Source organism: Octopus sinensis, linkage group LG16 (assembly GCF_006345805.1).
Source record: "Octopus sinensis linkage group LG16, ASM634580v1, whole genome shotgun sequence".
Lineage (NCBI taxonomy): Eukaryota > Metazoa > Mollusca > Cephalopoda > Octopoda > Octopodidae > Octopus > Octopus sinensis.
Window position 1 is genome coordinate 36,283,080 of NC_043012.1, and position 26,838 is coordinate 36,309,917.

The 26,838-nt window shown below is 39.3% G+C and overlaps 1 protein-coding gene across 1 annotated transcript in view; it reads left to right on the forward strand.

The window, feature by feature from the left end:
- The first annotated feature begins 203 nt into the window (after nucleotides 1–203).
- LOC115220424 (cilia- and flagella-associated protein 61-like) overlaps nucleotides 204–26,838 on the forward strand; it is a 56,895-nt gene continuing 30,260 nt past the window's right edge. The window contains exons 1-15 of the mRNA XM_036510171.1: nucleotides 204–1,025; nucleotides 6,703–6,886; nucleotides 7,045–7,337; nucleotides 7,967–8,093; nucleotides 8,997–9,129; nucleotides 11,917–12,067; nucleotides 12,699–12,847; nucleotides 15,198–15,307; nucleotides 18,340–18,448; nucleotides 19,471–19,541; nucleotides 21,270–21,396; nucleotides 22,169–22,246; nucleotides 22,417–22,554; nucleotides 23,313–23,381; nucleotides 24,659–24,835. Of these exons, the coding sequence (XP_036366064.1) occupies nucleotides 6,741–6,886; nucleotides 7,045–7,337; nucleotides 7,967–8,093; nucleotides 8,997–9,129; nucleotides 11,917–12,067; nucleotides 12,699–12,847; nucleotides 15,198–15,307; nucleotides 18,340–18,448; nucleotides 19,471–19,541; nucleotides 21,270–21,396; nucleotides 22,169–22,246; nucleotides 22,417–22,554; nucleotides 23,313–23,381; nucleotides 24,659–24,835 (1,878 nt within the window). The 5' untranslated portion in view covers nucleotides 204–1,025; nucleotides 6,703–6,740. The remainder of the gene's footprint in view (nucleotides 1,026–6,702; nucleotides 6,887–7,044; nucleotides 7,338–7,966; nucleotides 8,094–8,996; nucleotides 9,130–11,916; nucleotides 12,068–12,698; nucleotides 12,848–15,197; nucleotides 15,308–18,339; nucleotides 18,449–19,470; nucleotides 19,542–21,269; nucleotides 21,397–22,168; nucleotides 22,247–22,416; nucleotides 22,555–23,312; nucleotides 23,382–24,658; nucleotides 24,836–26,838) is intronic.

The window sequence follows — 26,838 nt, forward strand, 5'->3', positions numbered from 1 at the left end:
AACCCAAGGGTTCAGCCGAATGAAACTCAGGCTATGATACGAGAACTCATCGCTATTACATTTTTTGCCGTCGTTATATGTGTTTGTGTGTGTGTAATATCGTGTGTACACGTCATTTCTCAACTTTGTTACTTTTAGGAAATGTATCCATGACGACGGAATCGCAGCATAAAAATATCTTTATTAATCTTGGATTTTTACTTTCATTGATGTTTTCTCACTTTATTTTATTTCTTTTTTTCCTCAAACCAAACAAATTATAATTCTTATCATTGAATGGAACCCTTAGCAACCTCTTCGAGACCTAGGATTCTGAGATACCTCATTTGGGAAACCCTAGTGGCGATCCTTCGGTATAGGTCTCCTGACTATCGGTATTAAGAGACAATGGTCATTCAGCCAAGCTTCTTTATCTATATCATGAAAGAAGGTTGTGTGGATGAATAATGTCGTCTACTAATACCGAAGGATTGCCACACTAGTTTTATCGCGTTTAATTCTATATTGACTCAAATATTCCCACGATGTGTTCCTGGGACGTGTATAATGAGGTGCTTTATTATGACATGTTACAAAGTAAATTCAAGATGGAACATTCCAGCAATTACTCCAACCACCTGTGGAACGCTTGTTAACTCCCCGCCGGATTCGGACTATTTTCAAACAGGAAGGATATTTTAGGAGTGACAAATGTTCTCCCAAAATCACCAATTCTTCCTAAATGACATTTGCGTGTTTGTGAAGAGAGAAGAGACAGAGACAGAGCTTATTGTCAAGGGAGATAACCGAGGAAGATTTTGTTGCTTAGCAACAAAGGTTTAATGACACTTTGATATTTCGTTTCCATTCATTTGTGAAACGATTGAAACAGTTTAATTTCTCTGATAATATTTGTCTTTAGAGTTTGTCTTTTCTTCCGCTATATCCCGTCACAGTCCGTTCTGTACCGTTTTTAATTCGTTACGTTCCGTTACACTCCGCTAGCAACTAGTAATATTCGTAAACAATATTTTATTTTATATCAGGTAAGAATATTTTCAAATATTTGCAGATTTTTTCTCTCCATGTATTTTGTGTTAAATTCTCTGCGAGGTTTCTAACAGAACTTCTCCAGCGTTTTCATATAAAGTCGAATGTACAACCTTCTGATTAAGTTCTCTTCGCAGACATGTGCTTCCTGTCGGGTTTGATCCGAATGGGTGGACCCTTGAGCAAGTGTATCACCACAAATTACGTACAAAATTTAGATGGCGAAAACTATGTGAAAGCCCATTGTGTGAGCGTGTATAATACACACAACCCAGACCTTGCTGAGACCAGATAGCAATTTGGTTTCCAAGTCAACAAGGCAGCTAATCCTAATGGAATTAACTGTGTTCTGGGAGAATGCGCAAGAAAGGAAGAGAGCTAAGTACCAAAAGTTGTTGAAGGACTGCCGAAAGAATGGTTTGCGTTATGTAAGACTCTCAGAAAAAACTTTAAAGAGATTGATTAAAGTAAATTTCATAGATTTCAAAACAAGAATTCACCTCGGTTACTTCCTTTGATTATAAATTTTGTCTGTCTTTCTTCTCTCTCACATACAATGCTGTTAATGAAGAATTGGTGATTATGGGAGAAAATTTGTCACTTCCAGAATATCTTACCTGTTTGTAAACAATCCAAATTTCGGCGGGGAGTTAAGCGTTTCACAAGTTCTGTGCTTGTTTGCAAGGAACACCTTCCTTCGTGGCTGCCTGCCAATCCCTTTCTTCCTCGGGGTCCCTGCGTGTAAACGTGAGGGTTTTGTATTCATCAGTGATCATTAATAACACAACTCAAATAAGTGGCACGACACTAAAATGACGAATAATAAAGAAAGATTTCAATATACGACTTGGTACTTAATGCAATTATCCCAGTTTCATAAGGCTATAACTTTGCGTAAGATGTGTGGAACCCTGGGCTTTATTGAAATGGGCAAAAGACCCATCACGAATAATATAGAGGATGGTGAGAAGAAAACATCGTGATGGCTCTGACTGATAAAGGACGGTCGATAGGTCAGTGAAATGCCGCTTGGACAGAGGCCCAGCTTTAATCCGCTTTGGTTGGGTCGCCAGAATGAGGATTTATGTTGCAAGTCCAGAATACAACATTGACGATATGCCCGAGGATTGTGACTGTGGAAGTGTGTTGAGCGCACTAAGGCTGCCCAGTGGGATACCAAATACATTTATTAAAATTTTGCAAGCTTACCACCAAAGAGACACTACTTTCTATCTTCCTCTCTGTCAAACACTTAATGCCCGACTCCGAAACATTAAATTCTTCATTAGACACAACAATCGAATGCCTCAACCCTTCATATTAACTAATTCTTACTGACAAAAACCATTTACCAGATTCTTAGGATTCCAAATTCTACCTTAACAAAAGTGACCGCTCCTTACTGATTTTCCCACCCGTTTTCATTTGTTTTTGCTTTTTAATGTGTCAGAAATTTGTAATATTTTGTAAATTGTACATTTTTAACCACCGTGGTGTTTGTTTGTTTTTGAGCGAAGGTAAAGAATACGCACACACGATGTTTAGGGTTAGGGTTACACCGAAAACGGGTGGTGTGCGTATTCTTTACCTCCGCCTATTTATGGTGTAAAAAAATATTGTTTTTATCTGAAAGACTGATTCTCGTGTAAAATATTGGAGGAAATATTCAGAAGAATTTGAGGTGAAAGACATTGAGTTGGGGAGGCGACGAAAGGCCTTTGACCAATTCTAAGGGAACGATTAAATAACCGATTCTTTAATTGATTATTCACAATTGTTTCAAAGTTCCTTTTTCTCTCATTTCCTTCTGGAAAGAAGGAAAGAAAACGGTTATATTTTTCTTTTCTTCCCAACACACAATGACAGGACATTGTTTTATCGGTCCCCCATTACGTGTCCTCATAGATTCATTTGGTCGTGTGACACAACGTGACATCCATTCTTTCCTGCAGGAGTGGCTGTGTGGTAAGTAGCTTGCTTACCAACCACATGGTTCCCGGTTCAGTCCCACTGCGTGGCACCCTGGGCAAGTGTCTTCTACTATAGTCTCGGACCGACCAAAGGCTTGTGAGTGGATTTGGTAGACGGAAACTGAAAGAAGCCCATCGTGTATATGTATATATATATATATATTATGTGTGTGTGTATTTGTGTATGTCTGTGTTTGTCCACCCCCACCCCCAACATCGCTTGACAACCGATGCTGGTATGTTTACGTAACTTAGCAGTTCGGCAAAAAGGAAACCGATAGAATAAGTACGAGGCTTGCAAAGAATAAGACCTGTGGTCGATTTGCTCGACTAAAAGCAGTCAAAGAGTAAAAGAATGAAAGAATATATATGTATATATACGTACGTATTTAAGTTCGAACGTACTTACGTGGGTGCGTACGTACCTACGTGTGTAGACACAAACTTCAAATCTGTGACGTGTTTTAACTTCTAAATGCAATTTCACTCTAGTTTACCTTGAACAAAAAATTCTCGCTTAAGGTAAGAGTTGTAAATACACCGTTAATCAGCTCGGCAGCACCCTCTGCTCCACCCATTGATGCATTTCTGGGTCTTAATGCTGTCTTCAGTTGGAGATAGGAAATAGAAATTACCCTGAGCTGATTAGAAAGCGAGAATTTTATAAGGAATCCGAGTGACTGATTTGTGGTCCTACACGACCCAGTCTAAATAGATGCATTAAATATTGGTGCGAAGCGGAGTTTGAGACCCGTTAACGAAAACAAAAACCAGTCTACTAGGTGTAAAAAAAAATGTGTAGAAAAGGAATATGAACAAAAAAACGAACGCGGAGGGGGTGGGGAACTTTCGGAAAATTCACAAGATCCGGTTTGATATATAACAATGAAATTTTATAGAAATGGCACAAATTACGATTATAAAGAAATCTGTGGGGGAAATATTTTCCGAATGGGTGGGGAGAGGATTGTCACAAGTTCACAGGATCCGTTTTTTCCCTCATAACTTTCAGGGTCTAGTTTAGCGCCCATTCATCAAAACGAAAAAAAAAACAATCTAATAGGTGTAAAAAAAAATGTATAGAAAACGAATATGAAAAAAAAAATTTGCAGAAGAACGTGGAAAGCAGACAAATTATACCTTTCCTTCTTGAATCGTTGCCGACAACTAATTACCAACCAAAACGATGGTATGTACATGTAGGTTTGCGCTAATTTTTGCTTTCATATTCGTTTTCTACACGTTTTTTTTTACACCTATTAGACTGGGGGGGGGTTTTTTCGTTTTAGTGAGTAGGCGCTAAACTAGATCCTGAAAGTTATGAGGGGAAAAACGGATCGTGTGAACTTTCCGACAGTCCTCTCCCCAGCCCTTCGGAAAAACATTTTCCCCACAAATTTCTTTATAATCGTAATTTATGTTGTTTGAAGGGTGTTCTGTAAAATTTCATCACTATATATCAATTTTCATTAAAGTCATGAGGAAAAAAAACTGGATCGTGTGAATTTTCCAACAGTCCTCTCCCCACACCTTCGGAAAAACATTTTCCCCACAAATTTCTTTATAATCGTAATTTGTGCCGTTTGAACGGTATTTCTATAAAAATTTCGCTAATATATATCCATTTTGCTGAAAGTTATGAGGGGGAAATCGGATCTTGGGAATTTTCCGAATGTTCTCTCCCCACCCTCACCCCGTTCGTTTGCGCAATTTTTTTTCAATATTCGTTTTCTACACATTTTTTACACCTAGTTTACGTTAAGGGGTCTCAAACTCTGTGCGTGTATTGATGTTCCTGTAACTTAATGGTTTGACAAATGGTGACTGATAAAGTACCAGGTTTTTAAAAACATAACTGCTGGAGGAAATTTGGCAAAAAAGTACTCCAGCATGGCCACAGTCCAAAGCCTGACCCAAGTAAAAGATGAGTGTGTGTGTCTTCTCAGCTCTGGCTGGTGCTTTTAAAACCATACTTGCTGCGCAGCCGCCGTCTTAATAACACCAAAACAACCAAAGATGTCGCCATTCCTAAATATCTTCCTCACTTCCTCCTCTTCGTCTCCATTCAATTTCCAATTCACTTCGATCATTTCTGAGTTGCCTCCCTTGCCTTTATAAACTAGAATTTAACAATAATCGCCCGTATTTTCTCTTTGTAATATTAATTAATGAAACAAATTTGTCGCTGATTACATCACCTACGTCGGCTAACGTTTAATTACAATATGTTTTTATGTAAATTAATTATATAAACCTGCCGTATTATTGAGACTCCTCAATAATTCGATCAGTCTCTTTTGCTTCCCTTATTAAAACTTGGGATTATCACCCTGGATTGCCATTGCTTTGGTGCCTTTCCAGAAGCCCAAGCCATTGGAATCAATCAGAGAATCTCTTCTCTATTTAACACTTTTAACCATCTCAGGCTCAATTCTACCTTCCCCCAGCAGCCTCGCCACATTTCATTGCCTCGGTGAGGCTAGTTTTTACCCCTTGAGGCTCCTTGTGTCTACCCTCTTTTACTCTTTTACTTGTTTCAGTTATTTGACTGCGGCCATGCTGGAGCACCGCCTTTAGTCGAGCAAATCGACCCCGCGACTTATTCTTTGTATGCCCAGTACTTATTCTATCTGTCTCTTTTGCCAAACCGCTAAGTGACGGGGACGTAAACACACCAGCATCAGTTGTCAAGCAATGCTAGGGGGACAAACACAGACACACAAACATATACATACGCATACATACATATATATATATATATATATATATATATATATATATATATATATATATATATATATATATATATACGACAGGCTTCTTTCAGTTTCCGTCTACCAAATCCACTCACAAGGCATTGGTCGGCCCGAGGCTATAGCAGAAGACACTTGCCCAAGATGCCACGCAGTGGGACTGAACCCAGAACCATGTGGTTGGTAGGCAAGCTACTTACCACACAGCCACTCCTGCCAAAAGTTTTTATTTAAGAGATCAACCAATTAGTCTCTCTCTCTCTCTCTCTCTCTCCACCTTCCAAGGATGGTCTTGTCTGGAGAGAGAAGAACTCCAGTTGAGTTCTTAATGGCAGGTGTGGCAGAGGGCTTCTTCTTGTGAAGTTGACAGATGGTCTGCCAGAATGCCTTGTTGGTCAGTCTAAAGCTAGAGTCCAGCTGAACCTCAAGATCTTCCCATGGCTCAACTCCAGATGTTTTTCCTGTCTCTGCTGCAGCTTCTCATGCTTCAATGTGCAATTGAGGGCAACTGTGAATATAAGTGGCCAAAGTAGGGTTCCCATGAAGAATCTCTGCAATAACATTATTCAACAGGTTGTGTTGGTTGGAGATCAGGGAGTGTGTGCCCCGGGGTCAAGTCATTGCTTCCCTGCATTGAGAGGCTACAGATCCATTACTGCTGCTGACATGTGATTAGAATGTGACAGGAAAGGGTCAGCAGATGCTTTCTTCAAGCCAAGCCAACCAACAGGGTTTTCTAGGGGTAGACTGAGATGAGTTGGTTGGCTAATACCCAGGGTGTCAGTTGGTCACAGCTGGGGATCCAGTAGGAAAGTCCAATGATGGATGCTTCCGGTAGGAGGAAGAGGTGCTAGAGGACTCTACTCCAATAATCTTCACAGGAATAGTGGGAGGTGAAGAAGATGGGTGGACGGATGGAATGAATTCTAATTAATTATAAATGTCTTTAGTTTCAGGAGAACTCCCTTTGTTGATTTGGTGATCCGACATGTCTAAAACAATCTTGTCACCAAACGGTGAATCGAAAGTGATAACAGTTCGACGTACAGAATCTATTGATATCCCAAACATCTTCAAACTTATTGATCAGAATACAGAGAAATATTTTGGGAAACTCAATGTTTTTAATTTCATGTAAGAAGTTCCTGTTTTTTTTTATTATATTTAGCTTTGTGTGTGTGTGTGTGTGTGTGTGTGCATGCATGTGTGTGTGTGTTTCTTTCTCTCTTTGCCTAAAATTATGTCTACTTTGCTTTTATTTTCAACCTTTTTTCTTTCCATTTGCTTTGTAGAGAGAAAGCTGTTTTTTCCATCTGTTTGGTTGACGAAGATGACGAGATATATGGACATGCAACATTTTTTGATTTCCCTAATATTGACGGCGTGGACCCAGCCAGCTGGGAAGACTGGTTGTCTGCGGCGTCCGAATCAAGTTACACACCATTGAACACTCTCTTTATCGGTCTTTTTGCATCGAAAAAGGAATACATGAGAGGCTGCATGCGTGAAATCTTACACACAATGTTTATAGCTGTGCCTGATGTCCATTACTGCTTTCTGGTCCTGCCAGAAAATGTCTCCCTTGGTGAGTGTCACTGGCCATCATCCATTTGTTTTGTCCCTTTCCTTTGCTCCTGGACTGCTTAGGGCTTTTTCTGTCCTTCATTAAACTAAACCATGCTACATGTTAGAGCCATGAAGGAAGACAAGACTTGTTACTACTGTTTGCCAGTGAGTTCCGAGTCTGTGGAGTAGTGATGTCTCACTTTCCCAGTGGCTTCACTCACCGCCTCCAACAATGATGCACATTGAAGAGAAGGTGAATGGGGCCAAAATGAAACTTAATTATATTGACTAAGGTAATAGTGATGATGATGGCGGCGGTGTGGTGATGGTGGTGGTGGAGGTGCTGCTGCTGCTGATGATGATGATGATGATGATGGTTGTCATGCTGATGATGGCGGTGCTGCTGATGGTGATGATGATGATAGATCTCATGATAATGAGGAGGGGGAAGTAGACAGTGTTGATGATGAGGAGGAGGAGGAAGAGGAATGGGATGCAGAGGAGGAAGAGTAGGATGGTTTGGATGATGATGAAGAGGAGGAGAACAAGGAACATGTTGATGATGGTGGTGATGTGATGTGCTACTAATCAATTTCAACTAATTAAACTCTGTGATTAATTGTTACCATTATCATCTGTTAATTATAGATAATTCTTTTGTGAACATCTTCAGGAACATTGCTCAACTCCAGCAATCGGTCGGAGACAAATACTTCTCCATCTTCTTGAGTGAACGCTACATGTTTGAACCCATGTTGCACATAAGGAATGCCAGGTAATACTTGTTGCTGTTGTGATATTTGTGGTGGTGGTGGTGGTGGTGGTATGGATGGTGGTGGTGGTCTTTTTGTTGCTGTTCTGGTGGTAGTAGTGATTGTTGTTGTTGTTGCTGAGCAGGGAAAGGCAGCTTCTTCATGACCTTCATGTGTTTTGTTTTGCTTTTTTTGTTTTTAACCAAAGGGCAGCCCCAGTCCAACTGAGTAGTCTAGCCATGACCATCCTGTCTGGTCTCAGATAGTCATTATCCTCAATATGGCTTTCCTTTATTTTTTCAGGTTCTGAGTTCAAATTCTTCCAGGGTCAGTCTTGCCTTTCATCATCTTTTCGGGGTTGATAAAATAAGTACCAGTGGTGTACTGGGGTCAACGTAATCCACTAACCCCATCTCCCTAAACTTGTTTGCCTTTTAGCAAAATTTGAAACCGATATGCCTTTCCTTTTTAATGATGATTAGGAGAGAGGGATGTGATTTGAGCAAGATTTGGCTGTTATTTCTAGCAGCTTGTGCTCCTCTGTTGACCTGCCATAAATTTTGCAAAAGTTATTTGGTCATGAATGGAGGTCCAGTGGAAAATATCTGCATGTGGCTGTGTGTATGCGTGTGTGCATGCATGTGTGTGTGTGTGTGTGTGTGTGTGCCAGTGTGCATCTTTTGTGAATGTGTGTTTGTGTGTATGCTTGTGTGTGTATGTGTGCATGTATGTGTCTATGTGACTGTGAGCACATGTGGCCATGTGTGTGTGTGTGAATGTGTTAGTGGATATGTTTGTGTGTGTGTGAAAATAATATTCTTCCCCTACCTTTCAACATGACCCCCATCACTACCACCAGGAAACACAATCCAAAAACAAAAGTATGGGGTGCATATAAAAACTAAGGGCCATTCCTTATTTTTCAGGGTAGAAGACACAGATGAGCTGACACCCCTCTTTGACTCCCTAAACAACACCCTACAGGCTGTTTATGGGGATTATTATTTGGCTGAGCTGATTGAGTCCCAGAATGATGAGATGCAATGCATTGTGGCTGAGGTAAGTGGTTTTCTCTTTGTAATAATAATAATAATAATAATAATACTCCTTTCTACTACAGCAGGGCTTCCCAAACTTTTTCAGGCTGCCACCCACTTGGCACTCCGGCCATATTCCTGGCACCACCAACCTCTACTCGCCACCAGAAACATAGACTTTCGAAACAATTGCAATTCACAAATAAAACTTGGCCTAATTAACCCTTTATTCTGTTGTTCTTACATCCATTGCCCCCTTTTGGCCACCACATTATCACCCCCACTTTCCTTCAGAGCCCCTCTCTAGATCTTTCCAAGGCCCTCCGGGAGGCAGTGCCACCCACTTTGGGAACCACTGTACTATAGGCATAAGGTCTGAAATTCTGTGGGAGGGGATAAGTCAATTACATAGACCCCAGTGTTCAACTTGTACTTATTTTAACAATTCTGAAAGGACGAAAGGCAAAGCAGGTCAACAGAGGAGCACAAGCTGCTAGAAATAACAGCCAAATCTTGCTCAAATCACATCCCTCTCTCCTAATCATCATTAAAAAGGAAAGGCATATTGGTTTCAAATTTTGCTAAAAGGCCAACAAGTTTAGGGAGATGGGGTTAGTGGATTACGTTGACCCCAGTACACCACTGGTACTTATTTTATCAACCCCGAAAAGGCAGATGAAATGCCACTAAGCATTTTGTCCCGTCCACTAACAATTCTGCCAACTCAATGAACTTATTGTATATACAGTGCTCAGGTGCACCACAGCTCATCAGAAAAGGTAGCCAAACGTGCATGAACAGGACATAGAATAATACACAAGAAGAGAACGGTGAAGGAATCATTGAAAAGAAGAGATGAGGACATCAAGTGTTCTGTTGGCGAATTTCAGGAAGCATGGAATATTTAAAGGATGTAGTCTCGTGACAGCTAACAACTGATGCGAGTAGTTTATTCCATGCTTCAGCAATTCTGAACATGAAAAAATGTTTCTGAAAGTCATGGGTGCTGTGATGATTTTTGATTCTATAAGCATGTCTGTAAATGTTTGTCATATGGAATTCAAAAAGGTGCCCAAGGTTGTTGTTGGAAAGATGATGGATAATCTTGTGGGTGTCTACCAAGTCAGTTGCCAAATGTCAATGTTTCAATGTGTCCATGTCCATGGAAGCAAGACATTCAGGGCATGGTAGATGCCTGATGGCAGATAGTGTCTGGTTGCACGTTTCTAAACAGTTTCCAGGAGATTGATTCGCAGAGCAAGACAAGGGTTCCAGATTAGTGATGCAAACTCCAAGTGTGGGTGTCCCATAGATGTCATAAGGCTTACCAAAAGGTGTCGGTAGTGGAACAGGACTCATGGGGTCAGAGTTAAAACCTGTTCTCCTGCCTCATTTCATGTTTGTCAATTTGTTTTGTAATTTGTGTTGCCATCCGATTTTCCATTCGATTTCGTTGTAAAATTTTATATTTCATTTTGTATGTCTGGCCCCAAATCAGGCCATATTGTCCCCTCTATGTTGGCCCCGTGTGGGCAATAAAGAAACAAGTTGTAAATAGATAGTTGGAGAACAGTTGACAAAGGTCTTATTGAGTGATGCTAGGACACCCTTGGTCTTCTTGACAATTTTAGAAATGTAATGTGTCCAACACAAATCATTTAAACCGCCTCCTCGTCCTCCTCAACACTGATCCAGCCATTCCAGAAATGAGCTGAATGTTAAAGGGCATGTGTGGTCTTCCTTTAATTAAGGCAATAAGATGGGATTTCAGAGAGGCTTGACTTATTTCTAGCCGATCAAGTCATCTCATTGAGACTGCCTTGTCGGAATCTGGTAGTGGTGGGGGAAGATGGAATGTAATCTCATAATGGTGGTGGTGGTGGTGGCAGTGGTGGTAGTGACAGTTGTGGGGGTGTCTTGCTGTTTTGTAACCCCAGGTCAGACCTAACTGAGTAAGCCTATGATGAAAGATATTCCAGCCATGACTTCTCCAATTGTCTTGAAAATCTATGACTACATTGATCAATATTGTCTTCAGACAAGAAGATTTCATTTGAGGGAGATTCGGCTTCTATTTCCAGCAGATTGAGGTGACCTTGCAGGAGATTTCTTTGCTGGTTTGTTACAGGGAAAATAATAATCGTATTTAGGGGTGGGGAGAATAGCAGTGGGGCCAGTGATGTTGATAGTGGTGATGGTGATGATGAGAATATATATATATATATATATTTTATTCTTTTACTTGTTTCAGTCATTTGACTGTGGCCATGCTAGAGCATAGCCTTTAATTGAGCAAATCAACCCCAGGACTTATTCTTTGTAAGCCTAATACTTATTCTATCAGTTCTTTTGCCGAACTGCTGAGTTACAGGGATGTAAACACACCAACATCGGTTGTCAAGCGATAGTGGGGGGACAAACACAGATGCACAAATACACACATATACGAAGGGCTTCTTTCAGTTTCCATCTACCAAATCCACTCACAAGGCTTTGGTCAGCCCAAAGCTATAATAGAAGACACTTGCCCAGCGTGCCATGCAGTGGGACTGAACCCGGAAACGTGGTTGGTAAGCAAGCTACTGACCGCCCAGTCACTCTTGTGCCTATATCCATACATATAATGAACTTGTAGTATGCCATACACCAGGGATGAGGGTGTGAAAGTCATGTTGTTGTAATTTGTTGCTGTTGTTGTTGCCATTATGCCGTCTTCATTGTTCATTTGCTCCGTTACTGCATTCTCACACACACACTCTATCAGTGAACCCTGCCTTCTCATCCATTCTGATTTTAATTAAACCCACAGGTTAATGATTACGCTGTCGGTTTAATGAGTATCAACAGCAACGTTGATGTGGAATTCTTGAATAACAGCTACGACCTGGAGGTGTTTCGTAGCCTGGAGCAGAAGAAAACTGGTTTTCCCAACCTCACTCAGAAAATAGCCTTTTCTACCGGTATTGGTATATTGGTATATTGGTGTGTGTGTGTGTGTGTGTGTGTGTGTGTGTGTGTGTGTGTGTGTGTGTGTGCATGTTGTGTGTGCGTGTGCATGTTGTGTGTGTGTGTGTTATGTATCTATGTGTGTGTGCATGCATGTACGTTTTGGTGTATCTGTGCATGTGTGTATATGTATATGTGTGTCATAGGTAATATTGTCATGTCCATTGCTGGCCAGTGTGGTGGGGGTCATTACTGGAAGTGCAGGTGCTGTGTGCGTGCGTGTGTATTTGCATGTGCTGTGTGTATGCGCGCATGTTGTGTTTGTGTGTTGTATGTATATATGTGTGTGCGTGCATGTGCATTTGAATGTATGTGTTTGTGTGTGTATGTTTGTGTGTGTAATAGATAATATTGTCGTGTCCACTGCTGGCCTGTATGGTGGGGGTCATTACTGGAATTGCTCTGTGTATGTGTGTGTGTATGCTATGTGATTATTATTATCAACATCATCATCACCACCATCATTACCATCGTCACAGTCATTAAGATTATCACCAACAATACCATTGCCACCACCATCATGGTCATCACTCTTTCTACCTCTCTTTCTCTCCTTATCTCTCTCACTCTATTTCTCTTTTAAAGGTTCGGCAATGTTTCAGAAGTCTGAAGAATTTGCTTTCCTTCCAGTGCCAAACAATTCTCTTTCCTCCCTTGGCCCCGAAAGTGATATGGCCATTTCCACAGAAAGTTCTACTGAAATGGTCAAGCAACTTCGAAGTTGCTCGGCAGAGGTGAGTTTGCCATTTTTTACAGATATCATGTTTCCACATGTCATCATCATCACCACTTCCAACAATAACCACCACGTGCTCTACCAAGGCACATGGCTCAGTGGTTAGAGCATCAGGCTCACAATCATGAGGTAGTGAGTTCAATTCCCAGACCAGGCTATGTGTTGTGTTCTTGAGCAAGACACTTTACTTCATGTTGCTCCAGGACGCTCAGATGTAGAAATGATTTGCAACATCACTGGTGCCAAGCTGTATCGGCCCCTTTGCCTTTCCTGTGGAGAGGAGAGCTTAGTATGCCTGGGAAACTGCTGGTCTTCCATAAACATCCTTGCCTAGATTTGGGCCCCAGAAAGTAACTTTCTACATGCAATCCCATGATTGTTTATCACCGAAGGAGGTCTTTACTCTTTTTTCATTTACTCTACCAATGTGCCACCAATGTCGTAGCTAAGAGGAGAGCAAGGAGAGAATGTGGAGAGGTGATTTTTATGCTTGTGGAACAAGTAGAAGTATCTTGCTATGGAGAGGATACCCCACACCTATATGAGGGTGGGTGGGAAGTATCCCAGAGTAAAACCTTCAAGAATTGAGGCAGCAGAGTGAAGTTTGAAGGGAAATGTGGATGTTATTTGTGGCAAGTAGCATTACCACGTAGACACTCATCCTCTCTAAACATAAATACATACATGAGATTGTAAGTTGTGAATAAGAGATAACATGGTTGTTATTTTTAGTGGGATGGTCTACCACATAGAGGACTTTCTTTTTGGCTCGCTCATATGTAGTGGTTAAGTGTGTATCAGTATGGGTTAAGGTGAACAAGTGTGACAGGCATGTGGATGCCTTTGAAGTAAACAAATAAATGACATCGATTTATAATTAAAATAATTTATTTACTGTACTTGCATTTGCCTTTGTGCCGGTGGCACATAAAAAGCACCATCCGATCGTGGCCGTTTGCCAGCCTCGTCTGGCACCTGTGCCAGTGGCATGTAAAAAGCACCCACTACACTCACAGAGTGGTTGGCGTTAGGAAGGGCATCCAGCTGTAGAAACACTGCCAGATCAGATTGGAGCCTGGTGCAGCCTTCTGGCTTCCCAAACCCAGTCGAACCATCCAACCCATGCTAGCATGGAAAGCGGACGTTAAACGATGATGATGATGATGATGATGATACAATATCCATCACTACATGTAATTGTTGACAACTGCTACGAGCTGCTAGTAATAGAAACAGGGCACATCTGTGGAGGTGATGTGTCAGAACTGAATATGTTTTTGTGTGTGTGTGTGTGTGTGCATAGTTCATCTAAGAAAGTAGTCTGCCATGAAACATCATCCGAACATTTCTCTCCTTCTCTGCATGTCTGCCAAAGCCTTCTGTCAGTGTCCTAGGTCTTTCTGTCCATTTCTCTGTTGACCATGGTATTTTATAACAGCTCTGGCAGCTAGAAGGACAGACATACTGCAGCAGAGATTGTGCTTAAATAGGTCAGCTCCTGTCCATTTGAACTTTGCCTGATATGGCTCAGGTCATAGGTCAAAGGGAGATGTCTTATCATTTTTTGACAGGACAAAGAAAACCTTTTTTCGCACCTGTTGATCATGGTGGTTTGTACAAGCAAGAATCCTTAGATTCGGTTTTGAATTTAAACTTGGAGAAGGAGATGTTAATTTTTACACATATATACATACATGAAATGTTAAGGTGTGATTTGGGGCAGATATGAGGTCTAGCTACCCTGTAAAGGTTTCCTTCATTACCCCATGTGTAAGACCAAAGGAGTGCTTTGAAGGAGATTTGACTGCTTGTTCTATCAGGTCTATCTACTGAGATTTTCCTCATTGGCTCATACATAGATATATACACATATATAATCATCATCATTATCGTTTAACATACATACATGAAACTGTTCATAGTGGCGGATGGGGTTAAAGTATTAATAAAACAGATGGAATGAGTAAGAGATTTTATTTGGTACGACACATGTTTCGACCCGTTCTGGGTCTCTTCGGGTACATAAATAAAAAGTCTCACTAAAGATTCTCTGATTTGGTTTTACGTACTGCTATATATCCATCAACTTTTAGAATGAGTGAAAAACAGAAAAATTGAAACACAAAAAATTCAAATATGAATGTAAAAATTATACATTCAAGTTTAGAGAGAAAATGACAGAATGACCCGTCACTGTTGTAAATGTTAAGAGAAAGAAAAGGATGTAGAAGTTGAAAGGAAGATAATACACACACACACACACACACATATATATACACATGTGTGTGGTGTGTGTGTATACAGATATATGTATGTATACTTATATATATATACATGCTGTATTTCAGGATGTTGATCTACATACTGATGGACGCACCAGCTCAGACTTCAAATCCGATCAGAAGACAAATGCTTTTTACATCCAGTTGTTTGCCATCAATGAAAAATACCAAACAAGGTTTGTGTAGAGACATTTTCTTTGTTGTTGCTGTTTTGTTTGTTGCTGTTTTTATAGCCATCTGTAAGTGTTCACGTGTATAAGGCAGGGTGGACTATTGACCACATGGTCCTATGGCCAATCGTCTCCAAAATTAACCATTCCAGGAATGCAAGGAGAGAGAGAAAGAGAGTGTGTGTGTGTGTGTGTGTGTGCATGCGTGCATGTGTGTGTGTGTGCATGCGTGTGTGTGTTTATGTATTAAACCACACATGATTTTAGATAAGGGCAAAATATGGGAAAATTACATTAAACTTAGTTAAGTGAAATCAGTGAAATGAGAACCAGGTTAGCTAAATATGACATTTTTCTATACTACAAAAAAATCGCTTTTAGATGCAAAACTCCAAGCATGATCGTTACCAGCGTCGCCTTAAAGAGCACCATCCAAGCATGATCATTGCCAGAGTGGCTATCTGGCCTCCGTGCCGGTGGCACGTAAAAGACACTATTCGAGCATGATCGTTACCAGCATCGCCTTACTGGCACCTGTGCCGGTGGCATGTGTAAAAGATTCAAGCGAGGTCATTGCCAGTACCGCCTGACTGGCATGTAAAAGCACCCACTACACTCTCGGAGTGGTTGGCATTAGGAAGGGCAGCCAGCTGTAGAAACTCTGCCAGATCAAGATTGAAGCCTGGTGCAGCCATCTGGTTCGCCAGCCCTCAGTCAAAATCGTCCAACCCATGCTAGCATGGAAAGCGGACGTTAAACGATGATGATGATGAAACCTTTTTTCTATATAAAAAACCCAGAGCAATTCTGATGAATCCCTATTTTTCTTTGATCCCTTCTCATTTCTGTTGTATATGCTTATATAAATTATAAACGCCAAACTCACCTCAAGAATACATATACCAATATAATTTCACTTGAACTATGAGGTGAGTACATTTATTCTGTGAAAACGTATCTTCATATTTTTGTTTCTCATACATATAAACACAGAAAAAAATTATTCTCCACTTATATTAAAAAGTTAAACTAGTTTTAATTACATAATATGTGTATATATAGTTGGTATTATGTTAGACTGTTGTACGTCCAAATTTGGCCAAATACATTGTTTTCAATATTTAATTTTACTTGTAATAGCCACTTCTTTTGGTCAAACTATCATATCTCCAGCTGCTTTCAGAAAAAAATTGTCCAAGTGTAGTACAATGGTTTAACATTTTTCAAAAGTCCCACATACGACAGTTTTGCAAAAAATGCTTCTGACTGAAAATATCATAGTTGCATGGAGTTAGGATTTTATGCACCTGACAAGGTATTATTGTTAAGCGGAAACTGTTGCTAGTGTAAAAAGAAAGGGAATGGTGAAACTATTTTTTTCGTTTTCTGAAAGAGCAACGTTTTGGACTTACAACACTTTGGCATATGTGTGTGTGTGTGTGTGTGTATGTATATATATATATATATATATATATATATATATATATAGTTGAAGTTCATAGAAAGACAAAAGACAAAGACAGGTGCATGAACAACAAGCAGGTGTATTAATTTGACACTCGGGGGGAAAATGAAAAAATCTTTTTCATTTTTCCCGAGCGTCAAACTAATACACCTGCTTGTTGTTCTCTCACCTGTCTTCGTCTTTTGTCTTTCTATGAACTTCAACTATATAATAATAATAATAATAATAATAATAATAATGAAATTATTGTATACAGTGCTCAGGTGCACCACAACTTGTCAAAAGTGCATATAAAGCACATGCAGTAATGTACAAATGTCTGGAAAGCGAACAGTGTATGAGTCAGATATATACTTGCGTGTGTAAGGAGTGGAGAAAATGAGGTGTAGTGTTGGCGAATCTCAGGAAAAATGGAAGTTTTGGCGGATGCAGTGCTCCGAGAACTAACAACTGATGCTGGCAGTTTATTCCATGCTTCAGCAACTCTCAGCGTGAAAAAATGTTTCCGAAAGTCATGGGAGCTGCGTTGTTTTCTGACTTTGTAAACATGTCCATGGGTGTTAGACGGGTGGAGTTTGAAAAGGTGCTCAGAGTTATATTATCTACGCTCACATGGTTACCCCAGTTTGATTCTGATTGTACTTCCTACTCTTTGGACTTGCATGTCTGAACCACTTCCTGAACTTTCAGCACCTCTCCTCATCCACATACCAGCACTCCACCCGGATTACCACTGGATCTACTGACTCTACCTTCATGGATTTCACTGGATTTTCTTTGTTTATGCGCACACACACATATAATCATCATCATTTATCATCTGTTTTCCCATGGTGGCATAGGTTAGATGGTTTGACAGGAGATGGGAAACCAGAGATCGGCACTGGGCTTCATTGTCTGCTTTGGTGTGGTTTCTTTGGCCAGATGCCTTTCCTAATGCCAACCACTTAGCAGAATATACTGGGTGCTTTTTACATGGCACTGACCCCATTGAGGTCACCATGTAACTTGCAAGACGAAAACCTCTCTACTGAGAGGGGGAGTGGAACCGAAGGAGGTGGCTTTGTGCCAGGTGAGAGATTTGAGTATAAAGATTGATGGATAAAGAGTGATAAAGATAGATGTGTGACTATTGAGAAGGTAGTTGGCTACCCCAGTCGGAGTGGAACCGAGGGAGGTGGCTTTGTGCCAGGTGAGAGATTTGAGTATAAAGATTGATGGATAAAGAGTGATAAAGATAGATGTTGACTATTGAGGAGGTACTTGGCTACCCCAGTCAGAAATGAGTTCTATGGCTTACCAGCTCCTGAAAGAATATCATTCACTCGACAACAGAAATTGGTGGGTTGTCTCCTTATTTGGTGTCAGATTATGAATGACAGCAACAGACATGTCTAATCCGTGAGAACATGGAAGTCAATCATAAAACAGCAATGGCGGTGGTGGTGGTGGTTGTGGTGGTGGTTGTGGTGAGAGTAGTTGTGGTCATGGTGGTGGCTGTCGTGGTTGTCATGGTTTTGGTGGTGGTGATGGTAGTGGTAATTTAGGAAATATTCTTCTTTCTCTCTTCTAGGGCAGAAGACTTCCTCATGAAAGCCTTTGAGCTTTTTCCTGACTTTGACATGTGCATCATCTCCATTCCTCATCTCGTCCCAGAGTTTCCTTTGTTGCGACTTTTTGTGGTAAGTTGATCCTCATTTTCTTCCACCCGGCTTAATCAAAGCCGGGTGGATTCGTTACTTTTTTCTCTTTACCTGTGTGAGTTGTTGAATATTGCTGTCCGGGAGATTTTCTTATGGTCGTGAAATAGTTAGTTTTAACTGCTATTTCTAAATTTCGGTATGTGGTGAAGCAAATTTTTGCTGAACCCTAATTATAATTATACTCATAATTATAAAATTTATGTATAAGTTTACCATTAATGGTTCAATTAACATACCAAACTACTTGGTAAAACTTTTAATTATTAATTAATTAATTAATTTTACCCTTTATTATTATGTATGCATGCATATATACCGTAAATCCTCGAGTATAGTCTGCCCTTGAGTATAATATGCAGGGGATTTTTAGAGGGCTGTACCTCTGAAAAACCTAAACTTTGTGTATAATACGCACCCCTTCTCTACTTGAGTCGTGTGTAATTAAGCCAGCAGCACCAAGTCAAACAAACACTTCCATGCATGCGTAATACAATAATGGTGATGTTCTTAACTGTTATATGGGAATGTAAATATGTTTGCAAATTGTTTTTGTTACATGTTATTCTGTGTTCTGAATACTTTTATTTTAATAAATGTTGCTTACTGCAAGTTATGGATGATTCTTTTATGATTTAATTTCTTTCAGGCTTAGCTTAAGGTATTTTCATGCCCGACATCACAAAATGCGCCTGAATAAACATTGCCGGACAGCAAATAGTGACTCGGACATTGCTTAGAAAATATTTTTCATTTTTAACCTTGTATATAGTACGCACTAGGGATTTTGATCTTTAAATTTTGGGGGAAAAATGTGGATTATACTCGAGGATTTACGGTATATATATAATATTATTTATATATATATTCAATATTATTTATATATATATATTATATATATATATATATATATATATATATATCCAGTTGTAATATTTTCTACCATAAACTTAGTAATAACCTGATCAGTCACTCACTTGTAATAATATTTTTTCTTTAATCAGAGAGCAACTCCAAGAAAGGGCTGTTTTCCTCCTCAAGAACTATATGTCTTTCATAAGTCAGGACTTATCAAGTAAGTCAGTTTCTCGTCCTCAGCAGAAGTTTGGTCATGAAGCCAGAGAAACATCATCATCATCATCATCACCATCAGTTGTCACAAATGGTTTATATATAAAGGTTGTGTCCAGCTGCAGAGAAATCTGCTTCAGTTTCAATTGAAAAGCATTGAGAAGAGGGCATTGATGCAATGATGTTGATGATACACACACACACACACACAATCATCATCATTGAACCCCCTCCCAGAGCCGGGCACCTGTGCCTCACTTTACCCTCCGCTTGGGCTCCTGAACAAAAATATAGATAGTTGCATTTACAGCTGAAGACTTACATTTGCAGCCAATCAAATGGACAGAATCACAAAAGCAAATCAGAAGAATAACAATAAGGGGCCCCTTCTCCTCTCAGCTCCCATATTTCTTCACCTGAATCACCACTTTCTTCATCGCTTTCACCAGTTTGAGTGTCTGAATCACTCTTAGTGTTTGCGTGAGCGTAAACTCTTTGTCCAAGGAATAAATATGCTCAATAACTTCCTCCACTGTAAAGCATCGAGTCCTTGTTCATTTACCAGGTGAAGTGCTGGGTTCATCACGCACTTGTTTCATCACAAAAAACATCTGGGTTTTTGTTTTTTTGTTAAATTAGAAACAAAATTAAGCAACATTTTGGGGGATGCCATTACCAAGGACTACAAAGTTTGGTTTAGTATTTTATCTTCTTTTTCTGTGTGTGTTGTTTTTGGGGAATCCAGTAGAAATTACATTTAGGCTATTCCTGCTATCCCAAGAACATGGTGCAATAGGATCAATGTCTGTTTTCGATGCTGATATCATCTGAAAAGTTCAAGAAATCAAAGGACTTGGCTGAGAGCTCCAATGTCTGATTTGGCATGATTTTTACGGCTGGATGGTCATTTTAATGCCATCCATTTTACAGAGTGTACCGGGTGCTTTCTTCAAGGAACTTGCACTAAACAAGAACCCCTACTACTCAACAGAGTTGAAGGAAGTGTCATTCTTTTCTACTCTAGGCACAAGGCCCGAAATTTTGGGGGAGAGGGCCAACCGATTAGATCGACCCCAGCATGCAACTGGTATTTAATTTATCGACCCCAAAAGGGTGAAAGGCAAAGTCAACCTTGACGGAATTTGAACTCAGAATGTAAAGACAAATGAAATACTGCTTAGCATTTCATCCATCATGCTAACAATTCTACCAGCTCACCACTCTAATAATAATAATAATAATAATAATAATAATAATAATAATAACAATAACAACAACAACAACAACAACAACAACAACAACAACAACAATCCTCTTTATTATAGGAACAAGGCCTGAAATTTAGGAGGTGGGGAAGGGCAAGTTGATTACGTCAACCCCAGTGCATAACTGGTATTTATTCTATTGACCCCCAAAAAGATAAAAGGCAAAGTCGACCTCAGCAGAATTTGAACTCTGAACATAAAGACATACGAAATACCGCAAAGCATTTCGCCTGGCATGCTAATGATTCTGCCACCCTCCCACCCACCCACCTTAGAAGGAAGTATTATCGAAGGAGGTAGAAATATGAGAGAGGGACATTGTGTTTATATTCTTGTGTAACATTCAGGCTTCAGTAACTCAGCCGTGTTGTTGATGTCATAAAAACATATCACTGTAATTTAATTTATTGAATCACAAGGGTTTAATGAAACGATGCATTTAATGCAATGTCTTTGTTTCTTTGCAGGGATATTAAAGTGCGAAAGGCCTGCACATCTGACTTTGAAAACATCTGGTTTTTGACCAAAAATATTCGACAACAAGAGAAACTTCTGGACGACTTGCAGCAGTTTAACGATTACCGCAGAGACAAAGTAAGGCAAACAGCTTAAGCATTGGCATGTTTTGGTGTAGTCTTTATAGTACCTGGTCTTGTCTACCTGGTTCTTATCTATAGCTAGTCATTCATACTGTCTGGTGTAGGGACAATCCCATAGCCATCACCACTAACACAATGGTCACAGTTCCAGTTAACGAATAAATATTGTCTTAATCATGGGCTTTTTCATTTTTAATAGAAACCTTAAAATCGACCATTACTTTTCCACCAAGCTGATATATATATATAGATATATATATATATATAAATATATATATATCAAATGAAATGGAAATAAGAATATGTATTGTCCGTTTGATGGAAGACTACTATAAATGGCTGAAGATTGCTCAACATTTTAAAACTGATGTAATATTTACAGTGTTTAATAAAATGAAGTAGCATGAAACGATTGTACCAAATTAGCTAAGATATACTTGTTGCTTATTTTGATTATATATATATATATATATATATATATATATATATACATACATTCATCTGTCCATCCTTCCATCCATCCATCCATACATGCACACACACATAATATAGTATAACATAATATGCATTATACATATGTATACATACATATATGTATGCAATATACAATATATATAAAGATATATGTATGTATGTATACATACATACATATATATATATATATATATATATATATATATATATATATATATATGCACACATATATATATGTATATATACATATATGTAATATATTCTACTACTATATTGACCTTGACTTTTTATAGGACGGTACCGACATAATGGCATATGTGGCCACCGTGGCCGACCGACTTATTGGAGTGGCTCTCTTACGTAATGAAGAGGTGAGTGTTTCAGACAGCTTATTTAATCATGCTACTATTTACTCTGTACTAACTGTCTTGTTTACATACACACACACACACACACACATACATACACACACACACACATACATATACATACACACACATACATACATTTCATACTACATAAACTGTGTCTTGTCTTGCAGGATATTGAATACCTACGATCTCACTACAACATCGAGGATTATATATTTTTTAACCACCATAAGCAGAGTGAACATGCCCACCTCTATCACTTTATTATGAATCCGGCTTTCAAGTATTTATCCAAATTCTTCATGAGGGTTGTGTATTTCTGTTTCATTTTATATTTCAAATCATTTTGAGACATTCTTTGAAAAAATGTTTCCATTTAAATCTTCTTTCATTTTGATTGTATATCTTTGAGATTGTATATCTATAAATTGATGACTGTTTTACTGTCGGTTGGACATATCTATAAATATATGATTATTTCACTGTGTTGTACACATCTGCAATTATAGGACTACTTCACTGTGGGTTTGATATGTCTGTAAATTGTAGAACAGAAATGGATCTTATGACCTTTGTTTTCAATAGTTTTACTAAATTAAGTCGGTAGAACACTCTGACTTTTGTGTGATGGACCTCAAGATCTTTGAGATCTTTGAGGTGGTATTATTCAACCATCACATCTTGAGTACTTATGCACCAGACTTATATATATATGTTATGTAAGAGCTTCTGTATATGTACGTATGTGTCTGTGCATATTTGTGTGTGTGTGTGTGTGCGCATGTGTGTGTGTGTGTGTGTGCGTGTGTGTGTGTGTGTCTTTGCAGATATGTGTTAGGTCAGAACCAAAAGTCTACTCAGATCCTTGTGTGTCTGTTGGTGGTGGGAAGAATAGCTTCGATTGGAATGGAATTATTTTGGATGGCATGGAGTATTTGTATGTGTTGGAGAGGAGATATGTCTTAGATTGGAGTGAACAACAGGCAAGGTCATTCTTCTCCACTTCCACCCCAGACATGGGGGTTATTCCACATCAGTCTCACATTTCTATGCCATTCTGTTACAGGAAATTCTACGACAGAGTTACAAGAACTGCCTTTATTATCCACTCTTCCCTTTATATGCTTCACGAAATGTAAGTACTTTCAACTAACCGTGTTGAGTCGGGGTAGGGGTGGTGGTGGTGGTTGTGGTGATGATGACTTATAAGAGACATACATACATACAAACATACACACATACAAACACATATACACACATACACTCATACATACATGATACATACAAACAAACAAACTGCAATCGGCTTCTTTCAGTTTCCTTCTACCATATCCATTGACAAGGCTTTAGCTGGCCTGAGGCAGGAACTAGATGTCACCCGCCCAAAGTGCCACACAGTGGGATTGAACCTGGAACCATGTGATTGGGAAGCAAACTTCTTAAGCACACGGCCATGTCTGTGCCTCAGTGAAGACTGTTCAGCGAAGGGTCGTTTTCTGGGTACATGGAAATAGACGACAAAACTAAGGTTAATAATTCTGCTTGACAATCACTTGGATTCAGGTTCAATTCTGCTCTGCAGCACCTTGGTAAAGAGTCTTCTGCCAGGTCCAGGAACTGACTTATGGTGGTTTCTGGGAGAAATTTAGGAGACCGAAATTATGTGGAAACTTGTTGGAAAATCCAACTCTTTCTAACATTAATGGATTAATGGGTCACTTGACTTAATGCTGTCATGCGACCCCTGGGGTGGGGAAGGGGAGCCATCAGCATGTTCATTCTTTTCATTTGCATAAGCTCTCTCTCTCTCTCTCTCTCTCTCTCTCTCTCTCTCTCTCTCTCTCTCTCTCTCTCTCTCTCTCTCTCTCTCTCTCTCTCTCCATTACTTCCTTCAGCTCCACTATCTTGGAAGCTCTTGATCAACTGGTTAAAAAAAATTGTGTAAACAAAAATCCCGGGCAACCATTCCATGAAGAACTGAATAAGCTGCTTCACTGCCTCAATGTCCTTGAATCAATTTCCTTTCATCTTTTTGATGCCAAACTGCTTAAGACCATCCTTGGTTCTATGACACAAATTTCTTCTTTCAAAGTGACCTAACTTTAAACTTTCCATCAAAATTTCATATTAATTTATGTTCCCAATTCCTTATTAACGATGACAGTGATTTTACTCAACTTTTCGTTATTTCCAAAATTTATTGGAACAAAGACATGGCAACAGAACGGTTAAAAGTGTTCTCAGTGAAAACCTTCCATTGAAATTTCACCAAAATTTACGTTCCAGACACCAAAAGACAAAGTTATTTTACAGAATTCTTTGTTATTTTCAAAACTAATTGAAACACTGCCATATTTCTCAACAAAAATACGGTAATGAATGGGATAATTACCTTGCTTCTTCTAATTGCAGTTTATTGGATCTCATTCCATCATCACTGCTCTCTCAGACATGATACCAGTCAGGTATCGCAGACAAATTGTCTATCCACCAAACCTTGGCATTAATGCACCTTCAGACCAAGTCTTGAAGGAAGTACCAGCTTTTGCTTTGACACATATGAACCGAAAGTTAGCACTGGAACCGAAGGTTTGTTTCCATTATATTATTCTCATTTAGCCCCAGGTCAACCCCAGTCTTGCAGAAATATAATCAAATATGTTCCATCTTTATTTATTCAAACATAATATACTTGGAATTACATTACGTAATATGTCCTTCCTTTTCTAAGATGGTAGGGTATAATCTGAAAGAGATTTGGCTACTATTTTTAGCACACTGAGTTACAATGCAGCACAGTGGTTCTCATCCATTTTTTGCCTATGGACCCCTTTGATTCCAATTGTACTCTGCTGGACTCCCATAGCCACTTGATGTATATCAAAAAATTCCTTTTATATTTTTATGATTAAATATTATTAGGAATTCTATATTTAGGAGATGAGGAATTATGTACGTTATTTACATTATTTACATTTGACACAACAACCTCCTAAGCATACCAAGTGCAGATATGAGTAGCACATGGGAACTGGTATTAAGGAAGGATAGGAAAACATTAGATTTATAAGCCCTAAAATTCACTCCATAATTGCCCACGGGCATATGGCGTAGTGGTTAAGAGCGCAGGCTACTAACCCCACGATTCCGAGTTCGATTTCTAGTAGTGACCTGAATAATAATAATAATAATAACATCGCAAAATACCTTAGGAATGAAAACCTAGGTTCAAAATTTCCCCAAGACACCTGATGAAGGCTGGAGGGTATATCAGCTGAAACGTTGTGTTAACAACAAACAAGATGAGGACAAATATCTGTCAAATGTGAATAATGTAAATAATTATTAGGAATTATATTTTAAAAAATTTAATATTTTGTGTATTGCAGAAGTAAAATGAATTTATTGCTGATAAACTTTTAACAAGAAAGTCTTATATGGACCCTTCGTTAGCTCAATAAAATAAGTTCCATTTAAATTTTGGAGTTATTGATTTATTCAGTAACATTGTTCCCTAAAGAGTATGTGACCGTTTGTCTGTGCCAGAAATTATTTTTATCATAAAGGAAATACCAAAGGCAACCAGCTGCCAGAATTGGTTGAGCATCGAAAAAATGCCTCGTGATATTGGTCCCAGCACGTTACGTTCTAAGTTGGAATCCTCCTAAGGTCAGCTTTGCCTTTCATTGTTTTGGAGACAATAAATTAAAGTACCAGTGACATAATTGGGGTTGATGGTGTCAACTAAATCTCTCATCCCCATCTTCAAAGTGCTTCTGTTGAAATTGTTAATAAAGTAACATGAAGTATTTAATACTGTATGTACAATGTGAGGTGTACACATGGAATGAGTACCATGTGGTGTCTTGAAAATATGTCTCATTTGGTGTATGTCATGTGATGTGTACTGTTTGGCATATCAAGTGTACTCTACACAATGTGGTATGCATAGTACAGTATGTAGCATGTGGCATGCAACATTTGGTATGTACCACATGGTATATAGTGCCATAATTCAATATCCCATGTGGTGTGTATTATATCGTATATTCTATCTTTTATGTAGTATATTCCATGTAGTGTACATTATAATGCACATGGTACACTCTACATGGAATTTTGTACATGGTGCATTCAGTGAAGTATCAATGAGGCTTGCCTCATCATCATTGTTCGACCGTGGTCAAGACAATGGAATTTACCATGCTACACCAGACTTCACGGTCCATCATAGCATTACGGAGGTCCTGTTGCTGGATGCCTGTATCCCTGGAGATTACATCAGGGTAGGAGTGTGTGCGCCCTCTGGTATTGCGAGTAGATGGCTTCCAGAGGAGAAGAGGAGAAATTGCCTTGTTTTCAGCTCTACAACAATGTCCAGCAAACTGGACTCTTCTACCTTTCACAAGAGATGACACAGGTGGTATTTGTACTTTGGTTGGATGACGCTTCCACGAGAGATTTTGAGCTCTCATAAGGAGGCGAGTGTAAGTTCCATCCAACCGCCTCTCAAGCTTCTTTGATAACATCCAGGTTTCTGAGCCGCCTACCGAGGCATGTGAAGACTGGATCCAGCTGACTTTGTGGAAGAA